At 44.1% G+C, this 20328-nt stretch overlaps 1 protein-coding gene across 1 annotated transcript in view; it reads left to right on the plus strand.

The window, feature by feature from the left end:
• The window catches only part of RAB8B (RAB8B, member RAS oncogene family), an 85442-nt gene that overhangs the window by 48176 nt on the left and 16938 nt on the right, over positions 1-20328 (plus strand). Inside the window, exon 2 of the mRNA XM_002718184.6 lies at positions 14569-14629. Coding sequence (XP_002718230.3) covers positions 14569-14629 — 61 coding nt within the window. The remainder of the gene's footprint in view (positions 1-14568; positions 14630-20328) is intronic.

Consider the following 20328-nt stretch of genomic DNA (forward strand, 5'->3'; position numbering starts at 1 on the left):
CTCCAACGATATTCCTCCCTCATTTCTCCTGGCCTCTCCCCACAGTCCGCGTCCGAGTCTGTTTGTTCTAGCTTTCACTTTCGCTTTCGACCTTAGAGATTTCTCCCAGCTTCCCCCCGTAGTCCGTATCTGAGTCTATGCCTAGGCTTTCAATAGCTTCTTCCGGCACCCTTTTTCGTCCGGCTTTTCCCTAGGCTGTTTGCTAGTCTGTCTCTCCGGTAATTTCCCACTTCTTCCCGTTTCTTCCCTCTTAAGTTTGCTATCCGTCCTAGGTTTCCTATCCGAGCTAGGTTTCCTAATCCGAGTCAGGTTTCCTATCCGAGTCACGGCACCATTATGTCGCTCCCCCTCTTCGTGGAGGAACGACACAGGACCCTGCGCTGTTCTTTCGTCTGCTCGGCCCTCCCCGGGTTTGCTGCTGGTTCTTCCCTGGTTGGCTACTATCCCTTCCACCTCCGTGGAAGGGCAGCTCCCCCTGGCCGCATTCCCCACTTCCGCAGGGGAGCGGCACACCGCCGGCCGGGTCTCTCGGGGGCTGCACGGGTTCCCTTAGATGTTCCCCATAGATGTTTCCGATGCATGCCGTTTCTCTCCTCCTTTATAGTCCTTCTCTGCCAATCCCAACTCGGCTGCCCACACGCCGAGTACGCTGCTCTCCAATCAGGAGCAAGTCCTACAGTTAATTGGTTGAACTGGAGGCAGCTGTGCGGAAGCTGTTTACTTCTCTCCCAGCGCCATATTGTGGGAGAGCAGATGCATAGAATAAGTCCTAATTCAAGTAACTTAGTCTAGTCCGGATTGCTCCCCACAATAGCTTATAATTATCCATCCATTGCTCTGGCTGCAGCGAACTATAAATATTGCTTAACTTTACTATCCTTTTGTGGCATTGATACCAGTTTTAATCAAAAAGCCTCTTGTCACCTAGGTTCACAAAATACTGTGAGTTTGCGGTTATGTCTGCTTGTGTTTGTTTTATAATCTCAGATCACTTTCCTTTTGTTTGGAGAAAAGTTTGTGGGAGAAGAGGATGGAAAGGGGGGAGCTCATTGTACAGGAGAGAGAATGTGAGTTCAGGTTCTCCTGTTCCAGCTCCTGTAATCTGGTTCAGAACTGCCTCCCACCCCCATTGATCTGTAGTAACTGGGGGAGGAGCATTACTAAATTCTACATTTTATACCATTATCCCCTGAAATCCTTCTAAGCAGCATGACTTGGGCATTTCCCTGGGAAATGATGGAATTGTAGCTGAATCTCATTTCAGCCCTACTTCTGACACATAACATGAATAACAATCTATTTTTCCTCTTTAAAGAACTTATTTATTTATTTGAAAGGCAGTGTGGGGGCTGGCACTGTGGGTGACAGTTCGAGTCCTGGCTGCTCCTCTTCCATCCCAGCTCCCTGCTAATGTGCCTGGGAAAGCAGATCATGGCCCAAGTGCTTGGACTCCTGCACCCATGTAGGAGACTCAGAAGAAGCTCATGCCTGCTGGCTTCTGATAGGCCCAGTTCTGGTCATTTGGGGAGTGAATTAGCGATGGAAGACTTTTCTATCTGTCTCTCCCTCTCTCTGTCTGTAACTCTCTCTCTCAAATAAATAAATAGAATCTTCAAAAAAAAAAAAATAAGAAAGGCAGTATGACAGAGAGATCATCCATCTGCTGGTTCACTCCTCAGATGCCCACCAACAGCCAGCACTGGGCCAAGCTGAGGCCAGCAGCCCAGGTTTCCATTCAGGTATCCATGTGGGTGGCAGGAACCCAAGTTCTTGGGCCATCTTCTGCCTTCCCAGGAGTATTAGCAGGGCGCTAGATTGGAAGCAGAGAGCCAGAACTCCAGCTGACACTCCAACATGGGATGTGGGTGTCCCAGGCAGCAGCTTAACCTGCTGCCCCACAATGCGCACCTCTAAGAACTCATTTTCTAAAAACAAAACAAAACAAAACAAAAACTGTTATCCTTTTTTTTTTTTTAGTTCATTGCACTGTGTAGTATTACCTAGATCTGCTATTTTGTAAGTTTTTTTTTTTAATTTTTACTTATTACTAAATGAGTGGAAAATATGATACATGGTCAATACTTGGGAAGAGTCAGAGGATCAGTTTCATTACATTTTTGGTGCAACTTCATTGGACTATAGTTGTCATTTTTTCCGATTAGCGATCTGGCAGCTCAGTTTTTTCCTAGCAATAGTACATACAATCAGGGATTTGGTTTTTTTGTCTGTTCTTCTTCTCTGAATGACTACAGTATTTCCTTTACCCTTAAATGAAACAGACCTTACTCTGAGTTGCTAAAGTACAGTCAAGGAAATCCCAGGCTAAGGACAGTGACGATGACTCATTCCAGAAGGGTTTCCTGCTGCAGAGGTGCACTTGGAAACAAAGGATGGAGCCGAGGAGATGCAACTGGCTTCGTTTTGGAATAGTTTGATTCTTGAGATCATCACAAACCAGTAATGGGGAAAGAAATGGAACTCTCAGAGGCCTTTTTTTTTTTAAAAGGAAGATTCACAAATTAGGCTGTTTATGAAAAGAGATTTTATTGAAGACAACACATCTGTTCTTTGAGAATCTCTGAAATCCATATTTTGACATCTTCATGGTCCCTGCTACTTCCAGATTGAGTAACATTTAAAGCACATTTCCTTTCGAAAGTGCAAGATATGCAGACTTGTCCCGCATTCATTTGGCTACTCTCAAATGGTAAGCTGAATACTGGGTAGTCTCTCCTGGCTCCTTCATCAGATTTAAAATTCTGAGTGCTTCCTTGGTGTTCCTGCATACTTTATCTGAGTTGTTGTAGCTATTTCTGTCCTTCTTGAGTTAGTTCCAGGGTTCTGAAACCTTTGACTTGTGATTCAGTACCCAGTTATATTTTAGTATCACATTTGTTATATAGTGATTATCTTACCTTCTACTTCCCAAAGACAAAATCCCAAATATTAAAATATTAATCAGATTTTTATGTTTTAACCTTACAGATTAAAGCTGTTTCAGACTCTCAAATATAAACATTACTTAAAACTCCTATCACCTATACTGTTTTTATATCTGTCATGCATGTTTGTGGCTCAAAGAAAAATTAGTCAACCTGTCCTAATTTCTAGAATGAGTTTATTTTTTGTTGGTGTGATTAGATTCTGTGGGTGCAACTGTTGTACAAGGAATGCCAAGAATTGAATTTAATTCAGTAACAAGTAGGAAATTCTAAAACAGTGTAAAGCCATGCAGCTTTTTTAGCAGGAAGTGGTAGTGTGTGTGTCACTGTTGATTTATACTATAAATGGGCTTTAATTTACCACTTCCTATTCATAGACCAGAAGAACTGAAGAAATCTGAAATTTAGTGAATTGAGTTTCTTCTTTATTTAATAAAGATATCTTTTAATTCTACTTTCCATGAACTATTTTGTTTTAAAAAATGTTTATTATATTCATATATGTGAAAGAACAACAGAGAGAGACAGAAAAAGAGACCTCCATCCACAGTTCATTCGCCCAAGTGCCTACAACAGCCAGGGCTGGCCAGGCAGAAGCCAAGAGTCAGGAACTCCTTCTGGGTCTCCTGCGTAGGCGGCAGGGGCCCAAGCACTTGGATCATCATCTGCTGCCTCTCAGGATGCATTAGCAGGAAGCTGCATTGGAAGCAAAACAGCTGGGACTAGAACTGGCACTTCAGTATGGGATGATTGTGTTCCAGGTGGTGGCTCAACCTGCTGCATCACAACGCCCACCTCTCAGATGTTGAAAAGGGCAAGTTATGTTGGCAGACCACTTATTAATCTTCCTTAGAAACATCCCCCTTTTTCCTGTGCTGGATCACAGCTAGTGATCATTTCATGTCTGTTAAAATGTCTTCTAAACTCACTTTAATGTGTTTTTTTTTTTATTCTAAACTGTAAACTTTTGAATTTTCAAAGAAGAAAGTAGACTAAGTTTTAATATAAACCAACAAATAAGCCATTCTAAATACAAAGGCACTTCAAAAACTTTGTGGGAAAATGGAATTAGAAGATACATTTTGTATTTGAAAAAGAGCTGTCACCTGCTAATTTACTCCCTAAGTCCCCACAATGGCCAGGGCGGGGGCAGGACCAACGCCTGGAACCAGGAACTCAATCCAAGTTTCACATGTGGGTTTCCGGAACCCCACTTGAACTATTGCTGCTGACTCCCAAGGTCCACACCTGCAGGAAGTTAGAGTCCAGAGTGGGAACCAGAAATTGTGGGATCTATTGTGGAATGTGGACATCTTAATCTTTAGGCTAAATGCTGACTCCTTCCATGAAGTCTTTGAAGACCCCTTATGTATGCAGCAAGATTGATACTTGGGGGGCCGGATAAAGCCGCTGCCTGCAGTGCTGGCATCCCATATGGGCACTAGTTGGAGTCCTGGCTGCTCCATTTCCAATCCAGCTCTCTGCTATGCCCTGGGAAAGCAGTAGAAGATGGCCCAAATCCTTGGGCTCCCACACCCAGTTGGGAAACCCAGATGAAGCTCCTGGCTCCTGGCTTCACATCAGCGCAGTTCTGACCATTGTGGCCATTTGGAGAGTGAACCAGCGGATGAAAGACTTCTCTCTCTTTCTCTCTCTGCCTCTGACTCTCTGTAACTCTCTGCCTTTCAAATAAATAAATAAATCTTAAAAAAAAAATTGACACTTGGTGTAAATAGTTTTATAACTTCTATAATGTTATTTACAAAAAAACAAGGCCTTGAAATCCTCTCTTTCAATATAAGTAACATTCTTAATTTTATTTCTACTTCTGTACATTTGTCTTCAAACCTTCATTTTGGAGAAACAAATATATATGTATGTATTTCTAAGGATTTATTTATTTAAAAGGTAGGTTGACAGAGAAAGAGAGAGATCTTCCATCTACTGGTTCACTTCTCAAATGCCTGCAATAGCTGGAAGTGGGCCAGGCCTACTCCATCCATGTCTCCTACATGGGTAGGAGCCAGGAGCTCCATCCGTGTCTTCTACATGGGTAGCAGAGGCCTAGGTACTTGAGCCATCATCTGCTGCCTCCCATGTGCATTAGTGGAAGCTGGATCTGAAATGGAGTAGCCGGGACTCAAATCAGGCACTTCAGAATGGGATGCAAGTGTCCCAAGAAGTGGCTTAACCTATGCACAAAATTCCCTGACCCTGGAAAAAGAAATAGTTTAAAAGTTCAGTCTATGAATCATTTTTTTCTATTTCACGTGTTTGTTTACTTAATTTATTTTTATTTACTTGAAAGGCAGAGAGACAGAAAGGGAGAGACAGGGAGAGAGAGAGAGGGAAAGAGAGCAATATTTTGATCTTTCGTCTGCTGGTTGGCTCCCTAAATGCCTGCAACAGTCAGGGCTGAGTCAGGCCAAAGCCAGGAGCCAAGAACTCTATCCGGATCTACCACGTGGATGGCAGGGACTCAGACTGTCATCCACTGCTGTCCAGGAAGCTAAATTGGAAATGGCGTAGCCAGGACTTGACCTGGCACTTAGATTTGGGATGTAGGTGTCCCCAGCCGTGGCTTTATTTACTGTGCCACAACTCCTGTCCCTGGAAAAAGAAACATTTTAAAGCTTCAGTGTGTGACTCATGTTTTCCTGTTTCAGTAATACATTTTTTAATTAGAGATTTCAACTAATTATCATAAAGTCAGCTACTCTAAAATTTCATTAATCTCCATGTTTATAATTTATATGTCTATTCAAAAAGCATAAGCAAAATGTGGTTGTCAAAGCAAGCTTAAAAACTGGCAGAATCCATCTAGGCTGTGTCTTCATTGTTAAAAATAATCTCGAGTTAGGAATTCAATATTTGTGAAACTTTTTTCCATTTTTTTTTCTGGAAGATCTCTGAAATGTAAATAGACAAACCACATAACCCATACCCAGATAGCCTAGGGTCACAGATGTTTCCAGATGTACTTTTGAAACAAAGAACATTTTCCCCCTTTTTAATTGTAAAAATGCAATGTTAAGTTTCAGAGTATAGATAATCCACATAGAAAACTTGCAGCAGTGTGAGGAAACCCAGCCCTAACATTTTGCGTTACTGTCCTTTATTGAAAGGCTGAATGACCCAGGAAACTGATTTTTTTTTTTCATGGTTATCCTAACTTCAGGCAAATAGAACTTTTAGAAGAACTTCAGTGGGAACCAGGTATAGAAAACCTCAGTTGGAGGTCCCTGCTGTTTCCCGACCTCTGCATTTCCTGGGCCAGGCTACAGACTTCTCCAAGTGACTCAGTAGAGTAGCCAGGATAGAAGGGAGAGCTGTGGATGTTCTAAGCTGCCACAACCACAGAGCAAAATGCATCAAGTCACAGCTTACACTTAGGGTCAGGAGAACTGGCTGGCCCTGGGGGGTTGCCAAGGCCAGAAAAGTAACTCTTTCCCACACTCCAGCCGTGGCACGCTTTCACCTATTCCCAGACCCAGGGACAACCTCTCCATTCTCTTGACACAGAAAAGGTTATGTTATGAAATCTCTCGACTGACTCATGTGATGGTAGTGTGAAAGATTGTTGTCAGTCTTCCTTCTCTGTGTTAAATGATACCCAGTTTGCGGAATGAAAGTGATCCAGTACTGCTCATTCCAAACTGCTGTTAACTGTAGACGTGGGCCAAGTCCAGTTTCCTTCCGTCCTTCCTGCTGGCAAGTCCTTTTTCCCTCCAGCTTCCTCCAGCTCCCAGTGGTGTCCGAGAAGTATCTGATAAGCAGTGCTGTGGATAAGTGCTCACTTTGCAGCCCTCACTGCCGGGGAGCCGCCAGCTCTTGTGCTCTGGGAGTCAGGCTGAAACACAACTTTGCCTGCTCAGAGATGCAGGGCAGAGCCTTCCACCCTCCCAGCCCAGGGGGAGGAGGCAGCTGTCCTCCTCCTTCTCTCATTGAATGGAAAATCAGAACTTCTTTGTTCCTCCTGCTGGAGTTTGGGCCACGCCCAACATAGTGCCCCGCCAAGGGCGCTGTTGTATTGGACAGGGTGGGAGTGCTTGCTTTTCTAACTAAATCTTCTAAGATGCTTTTTATTGCTAAAATTTGGTTTGAGTTTTTGACCATCATTAATAAATGTCTGTCTCCATATGTCAGTTTTCCAGATAACTAATTCTAGGTTTTTTAAAAGCTTTGGAAAATCGCAAACATAAAAAACTCTCACGTGTACACATACTTACCACTCAGTTTTAGAAATAATAAATTATTGTTAGAATCCAAACTCCTTGTGAGAACCTCTTTGATTTTTCTCCAGTGGTAACAGCTACCCTTAATTTGTTGATAATCATGTGTGCATGTTTTATACTTTTGTTATACATGGAAGTATATATAAATGGTGTATATTGATTTTGGCTTTTTTTTTTATAGTGTTAAGAACTAGTTTGTATATTTCTGCAAGTTGTTCTTCTCACTTAGCATTAGATTCATCTGTGATGATACCTGTGCCTCCCGTTCACTGTCCCAGAATATTTCCTCCCTCTCCCCTCAGGTGCACTGTCGGTGGACATTTCAGTGGTGGGAGGGGCTTATCTGTAAATGCCAAAATTTGATTTTTAAGTCCTTTTTATATTAGTCTTTGTGAATCTGAGTAAATTGCTGCTTTTCTCTGGGCAGTTTTCTTAGCCACTAAGGGAGGATTGGGCTAAACCATCTCCCAGGTATAATAGGTCTATATTCTATTCTATGACTTTGTTTCACAGATGCTTCTCTGCCACCATATAATGTCGAGTATATCAAGTCTGAGTAACCATTTAGAGTAAGATTCAATTTGGGAAAATAATCCATTAGAGAGTGTGTGTGTGTGTTTCAAATCAAAATGAGACCAGCTCTGAGTCCCTTGGGAATGTTTTCTTAAAATTCAGATTTCCTATTTTACTAATCAGGTATAGCTATTCATGAGGAAACTGGAACTGCTTTCATGCTGTCAAAAAATTAATATTGGGACACATTTGAGCACCTTGAGAGCAGCGCTGAGATTCTGAACTTGGCAGTCAGGTTGCCGCAGGAAGGAAGGCCGCGTGCAGCCTGGTGGGCCACAGAGCGCTCCTGTGTCAGGATGACTCAGGGTCGTCATCTTGAGCATGAGTTACTGTACTGTTTGCTGCCCAAAACGACACTGTCTGAAAGGCTTTTGAGATGAGGAGGGCTTTTCAGATCTCAGTGTAATTTTCTTTCTTTTTTTTTTTTAAGATTTTTATTTATTTATTTGAGAGGTAGGAGTTAACAGACAGCGAGAGAGAGAGAAAGGTCTTCTGTCTGCTGCTTCACTCCCCAAATGGCCGCAACAGCCAGAGCTGCGCCAATCCAAAGCCAGGAGCCAGGAGCTTCCTCTGGGTCTCCCACAAGGGTGCAGGGGCCCAAGGACTTGGACCATCTTCTTCTGCTTTCCCAGGCCACAGCAGACAGCTGCATGGGAAGAGGAGTAGCTGGGACTAGAACCGGCACGCATGTGGGATGCTGGCATCGCAGGCAGAGGATTAACCTACTGTGCCACAGTACCAGCCCCATCAGTGTAATTTTCTTAAGACGCTATGTTTTTTGAGATTGTGTAGTTCTAAAATTAAAAAAAAAAAAAAAAAAAAAAAAAAGCTGCTCCCTCACTGCCAGGCAGAGCTGTGGTTCTTGCTGCTGACAGCACCCTCTCCCATTCTTTTCATTCTTTAATCCCCTGGGGCAGAGGATAAACCAGGGGAGCTCAAGGACCCATCAGTGACAGTCAAGTTTGAACCTGAGATGTTGTGGCTGCTACCTGGGTTACTTATTGTCTATTTTTTTTTTTTTTAGCTTTATTTGTTTATTTGAAAGGCAGAGTTATAGAGAGGGAGGGAGAAATAGAAAGAGATAGATCTTCCATCTGTTGATTCACTCCCTATATGGCTACGATAACCAGGACTGGGCCAGGCCAAAGCCAGGAGCTTCATTAGATTAGAAGTAGAGCAGTTGTGACTGGAACCAGTATCTATAGCGGATGCCAGCATCGCGGGCAGTGGCTTAACCCACAGTGCCATGGTGCCAGTTCCATTGTCCTTTTCCTTCTTATTTTCTGGTTCTTGTTTGCACATTAGACAAAATCACTTTCAAAAAAGTACTGCAGTTTATCATTTAATGTCATAACATTCGTGAGAGGAAAGTAGTGACAGCTGCTATGATTCGTTCATTTCATATGCCTGTGAATATTAAAATTTTATTAATTCAATAGATTTGAGTATTGTTGTCGAGGATATTTTGATTGATTCCAACAGCCTTTCTCTCTACTATTTTTAGCAGCCTGGTGGTTGGAGGAGTGACCCAGCTTCAGGTTGGGCCTTGATTAATCTAAATTTAGGGGTGGATTTGGATTAATCCAATCTTGCTAACTCCTCGTGTTAATTGTTGGTTCGGGAATTCGGCCTTAGCTCCTCAGAACGTGACTTTCCCACGGCTCTAAGTACAGAAATGAAGCGTGAAGGAAAGGTGCTGGAGGCTTTGGGGAAATGTTTTCTCACTTCTGAGAGAGGCACAGGAAGATGATCTCTCTTCTTGGTATTGCTTCTGTGGTTCCTGACCACAGAGAGTGAAACTGATACTCCTAGGAAGGCAGAGCCAAGGGAGGTGCAAAGAAATGAGCTGGAGGTACCAGATTGAGCCATTCCTGAACCCCAGCTCACAGTTGGGTTTGTTACATGAGTCAGTAACTTACCTTAAACTAGTATGATTTGTGGTTTCTGTTGTTTATAGCCGAAAGTGCCTCATTTGATACATTGTATCTATAGCTATTCTCTCTCTCTCTCTCTCTCTCTCTCTCTCTTTAAAGATTTATTTATTTATTTGAAAGAGTTACACAGAGAGAGGAGAGGCCGAGAGAGAGAGAGGTCTTCCATCTGATGGTTCACTCCCCAGACGGCCGCAATGTCCGGAGCTGTGCTGATCTGGAGCCAGGAGCCAGGAGCCTCCTCCCGGTCTCCCACGTGGGTGCAGGGGCCCAAGGACCTGGGCCATCCTCCCCACCATCTCCGGCCACAGCAGAGAGCAGGACAGGAAGTAGAGCAGCCAGGTCTGGAACTGGTGCCCATATGGGATGCTGGCACTTCAGGCCAGGGCGTTAACCCACTGTGCCACAGTGCCGACCCCAATATAGCTATTCTTTAAATTTTTTTTTTTTACTTATTTATTTGAGAGGCAGAAAGAGCTCCCATTTACTGGTTCACTCCACAGATTGATGTAATGGTCTGAGGTTGGGCTAGACCGAAGCCAGAAACCAGGAACTCTGTCCTGGTCTCCCACATGGGTGTTAGGGGCTCAAGCACTTTGGCCATCATCTGCTACTTTCTCAGATGCATTAGCAGGGAGCTGGATTGGAAACAGACAACGAGGACTCAATCTGGTACTCTGGATATGGGTTGCTGGTCTCTCTGGTAACAGCCTAATCCCTGTGCCGCCTTGCCGGTCCCAGTATTTAACCTTTAATTTCATATCTACTGGGTACATGTATCTGTGCACAACCTAATGGAAAAAGAATGATTTAAGAACAGTTACAAAGCAATATGTTAATAAAACCCAGTAACACAGGATTGCATCACTGTGCAAAAGCCAGGCCTTGAGGTAGGGATAGATTTGGCCAAGAAGAGAGCTGAGCAGATGGAGCAGCCTGAGAAAAAGCTACAAAGTTAGGTGGTCGCACAGAATTGGAAGAGACACACACAGGCTCCCAGAAAGAAAAAAGACACTGCGGGTAGCAGTGCCAGCAGAATGCTCCGTCCAGTGGCAAAGGCCGTATTGCCAGGCTGGGGATCCATGGCTTCTTAGCTGGTCCAGTGATGTCTCCGTGGGGGTTGCTCACAGTCGTTCCGGCCATGGCATGTCGGGGAATTAGGTGGGGGGAGATGTTGGCGCAGTGTCCTGGGAAGCTATTACCAGTAATCCATGCGTGAAGTGACAAGAGCTGTAGGATAATAGAATCTCGATGTCTAATCTCTTGGGTTTCTACTAGCAAGGAATTTCAGAGTTCCCATAGCATGTTCACTCTCAGACTCCTTTTTTTAATGGATGAAGATGTATTCTGTATGCATAGATTTCAAGATGTTTTGTGCCAAAATAAATTTGTCTTTTAAAAAATTATTTACAGGGCTGGCGCTGTGGCGTAATGGGTAAAGCTGCCGCCTGTGGTGCCAGCATCCCATATGGGTGCCAGTTCGAGTCCCGGCTGCTCCACTTCTGATCCAGCTCTCTGCTCTGGCCTGGGAAAGCAGTAGAAGATGGCCCAAGTCCTTGAGCCCCTGCACCTGCCTCGGAGATCTGGAAGAAGCTCTTGGCTCCAGATTGGTCCAGCTCTGCCTGTTGTGGCCATCTGGGGAGTGAACTAGTGGATGGAAGACCTCTCTCTGTCTCTGCCTCTGCTTCTCTGTAACTCTGCCTTTCAAATAAATAAAGAAATCTTCAAAAAAAATTATTTACTTATTTGAAAGGCAGAGTGACACAGAAAGAGAGAGAGACAGACAGACATTGCATCTCCTGATATGTTACCCAGATGCCTGCAACAGCAGGGGCTGGTCCAGCCCAAAGTCAGGAGTAGGGAGGTGGGACAGAAGCAGAGTGACCTGTGCTCGAATCGGCAGCACTCCAGTATGACATGAGGATGTTCTAAGCGTTGGCTTAATCCACTGCACCACAATACTGGCTCGAGATTTATCTGTTAATTACATTTTCCATGAACCTTTTGAAGTCCCCTTGTAGAGATGCAGAACAGGTAAGTATGTTCCACTTCTAATGAAATTTTTATGTTTTAGAAGGTTACTATTTATGTCCATTTTTCCCTTTTTCCCATGTTGTGCTAATTTGTGCCTTAAAGCATCTGAGAACTGGCTCTTGACAGTCTAAACAAAAGCCAGCTACCACAATTCGCAACACTTGGAATAAACATCGAAACCCTCATAGCAGTGAACACATGGTTAAATATCACCATCTTTTAGAACTTCCTCAAATAAAGGAAAGGTAATACTTCTAACAAATAAAGAAAACAGAAGGCGAGTTCAGTGGAAAGTGTCCAGAATGTTGTGGAAAGGGAGTGAGACGTCCAGGGACGTCTTTGTTGAGTGAAGATGGTAAAGTTGCCCATGACTCCCAACTCCAGGCAAAGTTCGCCTGGAAAGAATAGGAGTCACTGTCTTCCTCAGCAAGAATCAGCCAAGAATAGCCATTTTGATGTGTACTATCTTTAATTTAAAATGTGAATGGACATTGAATTTCATTTAATAAATGATGAAATGTTGGACACTAGTCTTTTAATTGAGTAAGTTATTTGCCAGGTATCCAGTCATGATTTTTGTATTGTGATTATTTTTTTAAAAAACTATATGGACAAATTTATCATAATTTAATTGAGCAAAAAACAACTTGTGAATTAGCAACCCCTAGAACCGGCACAGGTTCAGTACTGCCTCATGGCTGGGTAACGCTTGGAGTCAAAAAAGGGAAGTGACCTACAGAAAACAGAAGTGAATTGGACTGGCCAGAGCTTGGCGTTTGCCTTATTTGAACCTAGTTCGACAAAAGCTCAGCTGCTTGTGATTGGCGGAGACCCAGCTATGTGTTATAAAGGCAAATTCCTAATTTAGGATTTCAGTGTGTTTTCCTACAAAACTGGAGCATGAAGTACAGAGGCCTTCTCAGGCCACATTTAGTTTGATTTAACTTAACATAACGTAAAATTCACCATCTTAACCATTTTTGAGAGTACAATTCATTAGTCTAACGCATCCAGTCAGCCCTCTATATCCATGAATTCTACATTTATGAATTCAACAATTGTGGGTAAGAAATATTGAGAGAAAGAAACTGTATCTGTAACTGAATATGTAAGACTCTTTTCTTGCTATCCCTAAGACAATGCTGTAACAGCATTGTGTGAGGCATTTACATTGTATTAAGTATTGTAAGTAATGCGGAGTTGACTTGAAGGTATATGGGAGGGTATCTGTGGGTTGTATACAAATACTACACGATTTTATATAAGGAACGTGAGCTCTGCAGATTTGGGTGTCTGTGTTCAGAGGTGGGAGAGCCTGGAATCAGTCCTCTGAGGATACTGAGGACAGCTGTATCCACATTGAGCGTGGAATCTTTCTGGGCCTGCAAATCTGATGTACCCAGTGAACAACAGCTCCCCTCGAGCCCCTCCTGCCAGCCGCTGGTAACTACCAGTCTACTTTGTTTCTGAGGATTTGGGAAGTCATGAGTTTTTTTAAAAAATGTTAGCCTCCAGAAACAGTTACTGAGTGCCCATCCAGTGTTGAGCATTGTTCTTGATGCTGGGGAAGGGCACGGGGGCTCCTGAGAGGGCCCTTGTCATAGTAGATTTGGAGATTTGTAAGAAAGATAAATCATCATCAGAGTTGACATCTGCTGAGTCTTAGGTGAGGGATGGCGGTCAGTTCTGTGGGACGCTCATGCTGTGTTGCAGGCCCTGGAGGTCCCTCAGGGGGGAACATGAGCCTGATGACCCGGGGATATTGAGTGTCAGCCTGCATTGTTATTAGTGAAGGGAGAGAATGACTGAGATGTTGCTTGGCCGAGTTGGTGTGGGAGTGTTTGTTGTCTGTTTCAAGGTTCCCAAGAAAGAGTACCCAAAGAGGTTCCCAGAGGGAGAAGTACCACACTGCCAGGATGGGAAAACCCCACTGGGTTGTGCTTATGCGAGAGACAGAGCTGGAGCTGGGAGGCAGCCTTTTGGGGGTGCTTCCAAGGATACAGAAAAACATAGCTATTGAAGGGTACCCCCTTCCCCCCAGGAGTGAGCCAGAGAATGGCAGCGCTCTCTCTCTTTTCTATCTTCTTTTAAAATAAAATGAAAATAAATATAATTTTTTTAATTAAAAAAAATTTCTGGTGCCTAAGTCCCACTCTTGACTAGGTAAGTCAGAATCTCAGACCTGGGGACAGAGCTAGTCACGAGATCTTTTTTTAAAGTCCTCTAGGTAATTCTAAAGTGCTTTCAGGGCTAACCACCATCCTAGCTGCTTCAGCTCTAACCATTAATCGGTGGGGAACGTCTATTAAAACGTAGATAAAATGCTTGCTCACTGTATAAAACAGAAACGCAGACTTTCCCTACCCTACCATCAAATAAGCCAGCTGGTTTTTTTTTTTCCTCTGTTCTTTTTTCCATAGTCAGTTGCAGATTTTGAAAAAACAAATGGAAGGAGATGGGGGGAGATATTTTAAAGAGGTCCCACGGCCTTCTCCAGGGAAGGATGGGGGTGTGGGGTAGGATGCATTGTTTATAAGTATTTCAGGAAGTAGAAAATATGGCATGTTGTCAATCTCTCTAACTTATGTAACTTTGAGGGATGTGATCCATTTGTGTCAAATAATGAGGCCTATAATACATTGCTTTTTACATGTGTGGGAATTCTTTGCAGAGTAATTAGCATTCCTTTCTTCAGCCTGTATTCAGAGGAAACATACCATTCACACCCTCTCTGTGTTCACATTTTCCAGTGCGTTGGAGAGCCTTTTTCAATAGAAATCTTTGTCCTCTGCCTAATAGGACTTGGATTATACTTGGAGAAATTTAGCATATCTTTCTTTGTTTTTCTGGCAGGAATTGATTTTAAAATCAGAACGATAGAACTAGACGGAAAGAAAATTAAGCTTCAGATATGGTAAGTAAAACACACAGTTTCTACTTTAATCAGGAATTGAAAGTAGCAATTAAATGTGACTTGTGATAAGTTAGAGCCATTGTTTTTTTAAATCAGTACCAGGGAGAAATGGGTGAGTACTGAACATCTTTCAAAGGTATTTCCGCCAAAAGTGAGAAGGTGAGAAAAGGAATCACAAACTTTTATAGCCAGAAGCGATCTAAGATCTCCTTCTTCTAATTTTATACAGGAAGAAACTAAATTTTAAGGAGTGTACATTACTTGTTCATGCAGTTGTTATAGCTGCACAATCAGATAAGGCCACGTGGGTAAGTGGTAGCCCTGAGCAGCAAGTGTGGAGTTAGGTGCTAGCTGGGATGCCTCTAAACTGAAGACTTTGGGCCAGTTGCTTTCCTTCTTGGGGTCCACTTTTCCTCATCTGTAAATTGGTTGGATTGGTGACCTTGGAGTTCTCTAGCTCTGAATTTTACATAGCATATTTATATATTTCTCCTTGTTATGTAGAACAATGAGGGCTCTTGGACTGAGAGGTAAGGAAGAAAATAAGTCATGTCTTAGTTCAGGCTGCTCTAAAAGATAGAGAAAAATCTCTCTCTTCTTACACAGTCAGCACAACACTTCTGACATCACGTGTGTGGGCGTCTCCCCCATGCACCAAGCGGGTCTCCAGCAGACACCAACTGAGGGCCCTGTAATTTCATTCCTTTCTGCCACCGTCTTCCTGGAGATAGCGTGAGATTCCACCGTGGAGGACTCAGCCCCGCAGTCTGCCCCCTGTTTCAGGTGCCCGTTGCTAGTAGTAGGTGTCACCTGTGGTGTGCTTCTGACTAACCAGCTGTAAAGCAGGACTGTCCACAGCCTCCTCTTCACGTCTTATCACAGGACTCAGGGAAACAGTTCTGCCTGCCACTTCTTAGAAAGGATGTTATAAAGGCTACAGGTGCACAGCTGCGTGGGAGACGCACAGGGAAAAGAGGGGCGTGGAGCCTCTGTGCCCCATGTGCCTCTCTGCTCCACTTCGCTGTCCCTGCCCGTGTTCAGATGTCTGGAGGCTCCCGGAACCCTGACCTTTTGGGTTTTAATGGAGGCTTCGCTATGTGGCCATGATTGTTTACACCATTGGCAGTTGGTAGTCAACTCAATCTTCAGCCCCTCTTCCCTCTCCAGAAGTTGGGGGGTGGGACTGAAAGTTCCAGGCCTCTAATCACATGGCAACCTGCCCCATTGTAAGGCTGTCTCAGGGCCCAAGCCACCTGTGGCCACTTGGCGTTCAGAAAGACACTCATCCCCTTGGAGACTCCAAGGATCTGGGGAGCTATGAGCCATGAACCAGGGCAGAAACCAAATATATATTTCTTGTCATATCACTATTACACAACTGTTATACAAAAATACCATACCCTGGCTGTCTTAGCATTTAGTTCTTTCCTTTCTGGAGACTAGGAAGTCCAAGATCAAGGTGCCTGTGGATCTGGTCTCTGGTGAGGGCTCACTCCCTAGCTTGTTTTTTTTTTTTTTTTTTTTTTTTTTTTTATTTGAAAGTCATGGGCCAGCGCTGTGGCTCACTTGGTTAATCCTCCGCCTGCAGCACCAGCATCCCATATGGGTGCCAGGTTCTAGTCCTGGTTGCTCCTCTTCCAGTCCAGCTCTCTGCTGTGGCCCGGGAAGGCAGTGGAGGATGGCCCAGGTGCTTGGACTCCTTGCACCCGCATGGGAGACCAGGAAGAAGCACCTGGCTCCCGGCTTCGGATCAGCGCACAGTGCCGGCCATAGTGGCCATTTGGGGAAGTGAACCAGCGGAAAGAAGACCTTTCTCCCTTTCTCTCTGTCTGTCTCTCTCACTGTCTATATCTCTACCTGTCAAAAAAAAAAAAAAAAAAAAAAAAAAAAGCCGAGTTACACAGGGAGAGAAGGAGAGACAGAGAGAGAGAGAGACAGAGAGAGAGAGGGAGGTGGTCCATCCATCCACCCGCTGGTTCACTCCCCAGTTGGCTGCAATATCCAGAGCTATGCCGATCCGAAGCCAGGAGCCAGGAGCTTCTTCCAGGTCTCCCATGCGGGTGCAGGGGCCCAAGGACTTTCAAATATGTACTGCTTTCCCAGGCCATAGCAGAGAGCTGGGTCGGAAGTGGAAAAGCCGGGACTCGAACTGACACCTATTTGGGATGTCGGCACTCTAGGTGGCGGCTTTACTTGCTACACCACAGCACTGGCCCCTCCCTGGCTTGCTGACAGCTCCCTCACTTGTATCCCTGCATGGCCCAGAAAGAGATCATTTCCTTCACTTCTCTTCTTACAAGGGCATCAGTTCCATTCACGAAGGCCCTGCCCTCATGACCTAGTTACCTCCCAGGTACCAGCACCTTGAGGCTTAGGTTTTGAGGTAGAAATTTTAGGAAACACAGACATTTAGTCCATGATATGCTACCCATCTTTCATGAAGGATCACTCTACTCTGGCTGATAAATTCTGGAAGACTATGTTAAACCTAGAGTGATTAAGTATGGTTCTTCCAGAGTGCCAGGTTAAATATTTTTGACTTGAGCTCAAGCTCTTCTTTGACTTACATTAACCTCTTAGGAAGTAGTTTGATTTCCTTTACTCCAGTGCCTTGCATGGAGCCAAATAGGTCTGGACCATTGAGGAAAGTTTTTGGTGATGTTTTGGTGTAATGGTGACAACAGTAGACAAAGCTTAGAAATCCAAAACAGCATAGATAAGAGGGAGGGTTAATAGAAAGGTAATATAAGGATGAGGGTACTTCAGAGAGTCTGTGGAAAAATGGGATTATGTTGTGGTGAAGCAGGTTCATTAAGCCGTTACTTGGGAAGCTGGCATCCCACATCAGAGTGCCTGGGATTGACTCCCACCTCCGTGTTTCTAGACCAGTCTCCTGCTAATGCACTTGGGAGGCAGCAGATGATGCCCAGGTACTTGAGCCACTGCTACTCACACAGGAGACCCAGATGGGGTTCCTGGCCCCTGGTTTCAGTCTGGCCCATCTCTGGCTGTTGTAGGCATTCGGGGTGTGAACCAGTAGATGGAAGGTCTCTCTCTCTCTTTCTTTTTCTGTCATTCTGCCTTTCAAATATGTGCATTTTTAAAATGGAATGAAAAGATAAGTTTGAGTGTAAAAGAGTTTTAAAATCCTTGCATAATTTTTTCATAATATGCATTTTCCATGGACTTTTTGAAAACCTTGCGTATATATCAGTTTTTCCTTGGCCTCTATGTTTCTTCCCCCAAGAAGTGCTCTTTTCGTTTATATGTATTATTTCATGATTCCTTTTTCACATTTATCTATTTGAGAGGCAGGGTGACATATTTTCTGTCTGTTGATTCACTCCATAGTCTCATGTGGGTGCCAAGGGCCCAAGTACTGAGCCATCATACACAGCTGCCCGGGGTATGCATTAGCAGGAACTTGGATTGAAAGCTGAGGCAGAACTTGATCCCAGGCACTCTGATGGAGAATGCAGGCTTCCCAAGTGGCAGCTTAGCCCACTGAGCCACAAAACCCACCCTGGCTCTTTTTCTATGAATCTCAGACTGGGATAGAGTAGAATAATATATGGAAGAAGCTCCACAGAATTTTTTTTTCTTTATAATAAACTTATCTTTTTGGGGAGTGTAGGGGGCACATGGAGAGAATTCCCATCCACTAATTCCCAAATCCCCACAATGGCTGGGGTGGGGCCAGGCAGAAGGAAGGAGCAGGGAACTTGATTTAGGTCTCCACGTGGGTGACAAGGCCCCAGCTACTTGAGCCATCACCTGCTGCCTCCCAGGGTCTGCATTGGCAGGAAGCTGGAATTGGTAGCAGAGCTAAGACTTGGACCCAGCACCCTGATGTGAAATGTGGGAATCTTTTTTTTTTTTAAGATTTACTTATTTTTATTTGAGAGGCAGAGTTACAGAGAGAAGGAAAAACAGAAAGATTGTCCATGTACTGGTTCACTCCCCAAATGGCCGAAAAGGCCAGGACTGAGTCAGGCTGAAGCCAGGAGCCAAAAGCTTCCTCCAGGTCTCCTACATGGCTGCAGGAGTCCAAGGACTTGGGTCATCTTCCAGTGCTTTCCCAGATGCACTAGCAGGGAGATAGATCAGAAGTGGAGCAGCTGAGTCTCAAACCAGTGCCCACATGGGATGCTGGTGCCACAGGCAGAGGCTTAACCTACCACACCACAGCGCCAGCCCCCAAGATGTGGGCATCTTAAGTGGAGTCTTAACTGTTAGGCCAAAGAGGCCTGGCCCTCTTTAGCCTTTCTTTTTAGAGGAGGAAGCTAGGACTTTGAGTGAATAAGTCCATCTGAAGGTGTATGTTTGGGCTGGTGATCAAGTCGGCACAGCTTACCAGATCCCGTGGAACATGCAGGTCAGCCTGCTATCACCCTAATACTCATACTGTGTTTCCCAGTGTCCTTCATTGGAAACATGAAGGTTACCACAGGTTATTCTTTCAATACATTGGTATTTAGTAAGAAAACAAATATTTTAAAGATAAAAATGAAAAATTTTAAGAGAGAAGCAAAGAGAATTTGACTGTGCTGTACAGTCCTGATCACAGCAGTAAGGAGTATTTCTGGAAGCCTGTAAGCCATCAGCTAATTAGATTTCGGTACAGAGTAGCAAGGCATCATGGCCCCATCTGTCTGCATTACTCTTAGCAGCAGCTTGATCTCTACCCAGTCTCCACAGGCTGCATTTAGTGTGCAAGGCTTTCTCCTCTGTCCTCCCTGCGAAGCTGGTTCTAAATCAGTAGCATGTGCAAATCAAGCAAATATAGTTCTTCTGTTCCAAGGTGCTTAGTTCTGATTTCCCCACAATTTATTTTCTGTGTTTGCAGCAAGTACCCCATATATCTAATCCTGATCAGTGAGAGAATGACAAGATGAGATGGCCGTGATGGGAGGCCCAACCCCATGCTAAAAGCTGAGACCGAGGGTGCTCAAGTCTCATTCAAGGGTAGGAGCTTGTAGTGGCAGAGCTGGGACCTCCTGAGCTTGCTTCCTCAACTACAAAGCAAGCATGCTCTGACACCCCGCACAGTGTTGTGTAAATGTAATGGGAAAATGTTTTGTAAGAACCACGTAAATGTGAAGGTGCTTATCATTTGCAATTTGTTTTTTCTTTGAGCCTTCATCTCTTGTTAGGGTTTAGTATGTATTACATTTCTAATGTTTTCCACAAGTGCTTCTCTCTCTGAGGGAATTATATGGTACAATTTGAGTTTATCCTAGGAGAGAGTGAATTAGTTCTGGCTGTCAGTGGCAAACTTGAGAATATTGATTATCCCAAATATCAAGGAAATTTGATTTCCTTTGTATGATTGTCTCTTTGAATGTAATTAGAAGCTTTTATGTTTTTCAGAATGTATTTTAATGGTATGCCATGAGCTAGAAATGCAAGAATGAGTGAAAGTTTATGTAATTTCGAGGTGTTCTTGTTTGAAGAAGTCCTTGGACACATTGTCAGGAATTATGTATTGAACTCCAGGCTGCCAGATAACCCTGGGCTGCACAGGTGGGAAAGGTCTTGGGGAGCCCCATATTCTGTGCTCTGCTGAGCAGAATGTACACGCTAGTGAGTCCAGCTCCACTGCTTGCTCTGCATGGGAATCAGACGTTAGTCAAGAAAGCCAAAGGCGTTCATCATTAGGCACTTGTTAAAAGGATTGTAGCTATCTCTGGGAGTCCAAG

Source organism: Oryctolagus cuniculus, chromosome 12 (assembly GCF_051225735.1).
Source record: "Oryctolagus cuniculus isolate XC-2025 breed Fujian yellow rabbit chromosome 12, ASM5122573v1, whole genome shotgun sequence".
Classification (NCBI taxonomy): Eukaryota; Metazoa; Chordata; class Mammalia; order Lagomorpha; family Leporidae; genus Oryctolagus; species Oryctolagus cuniculus.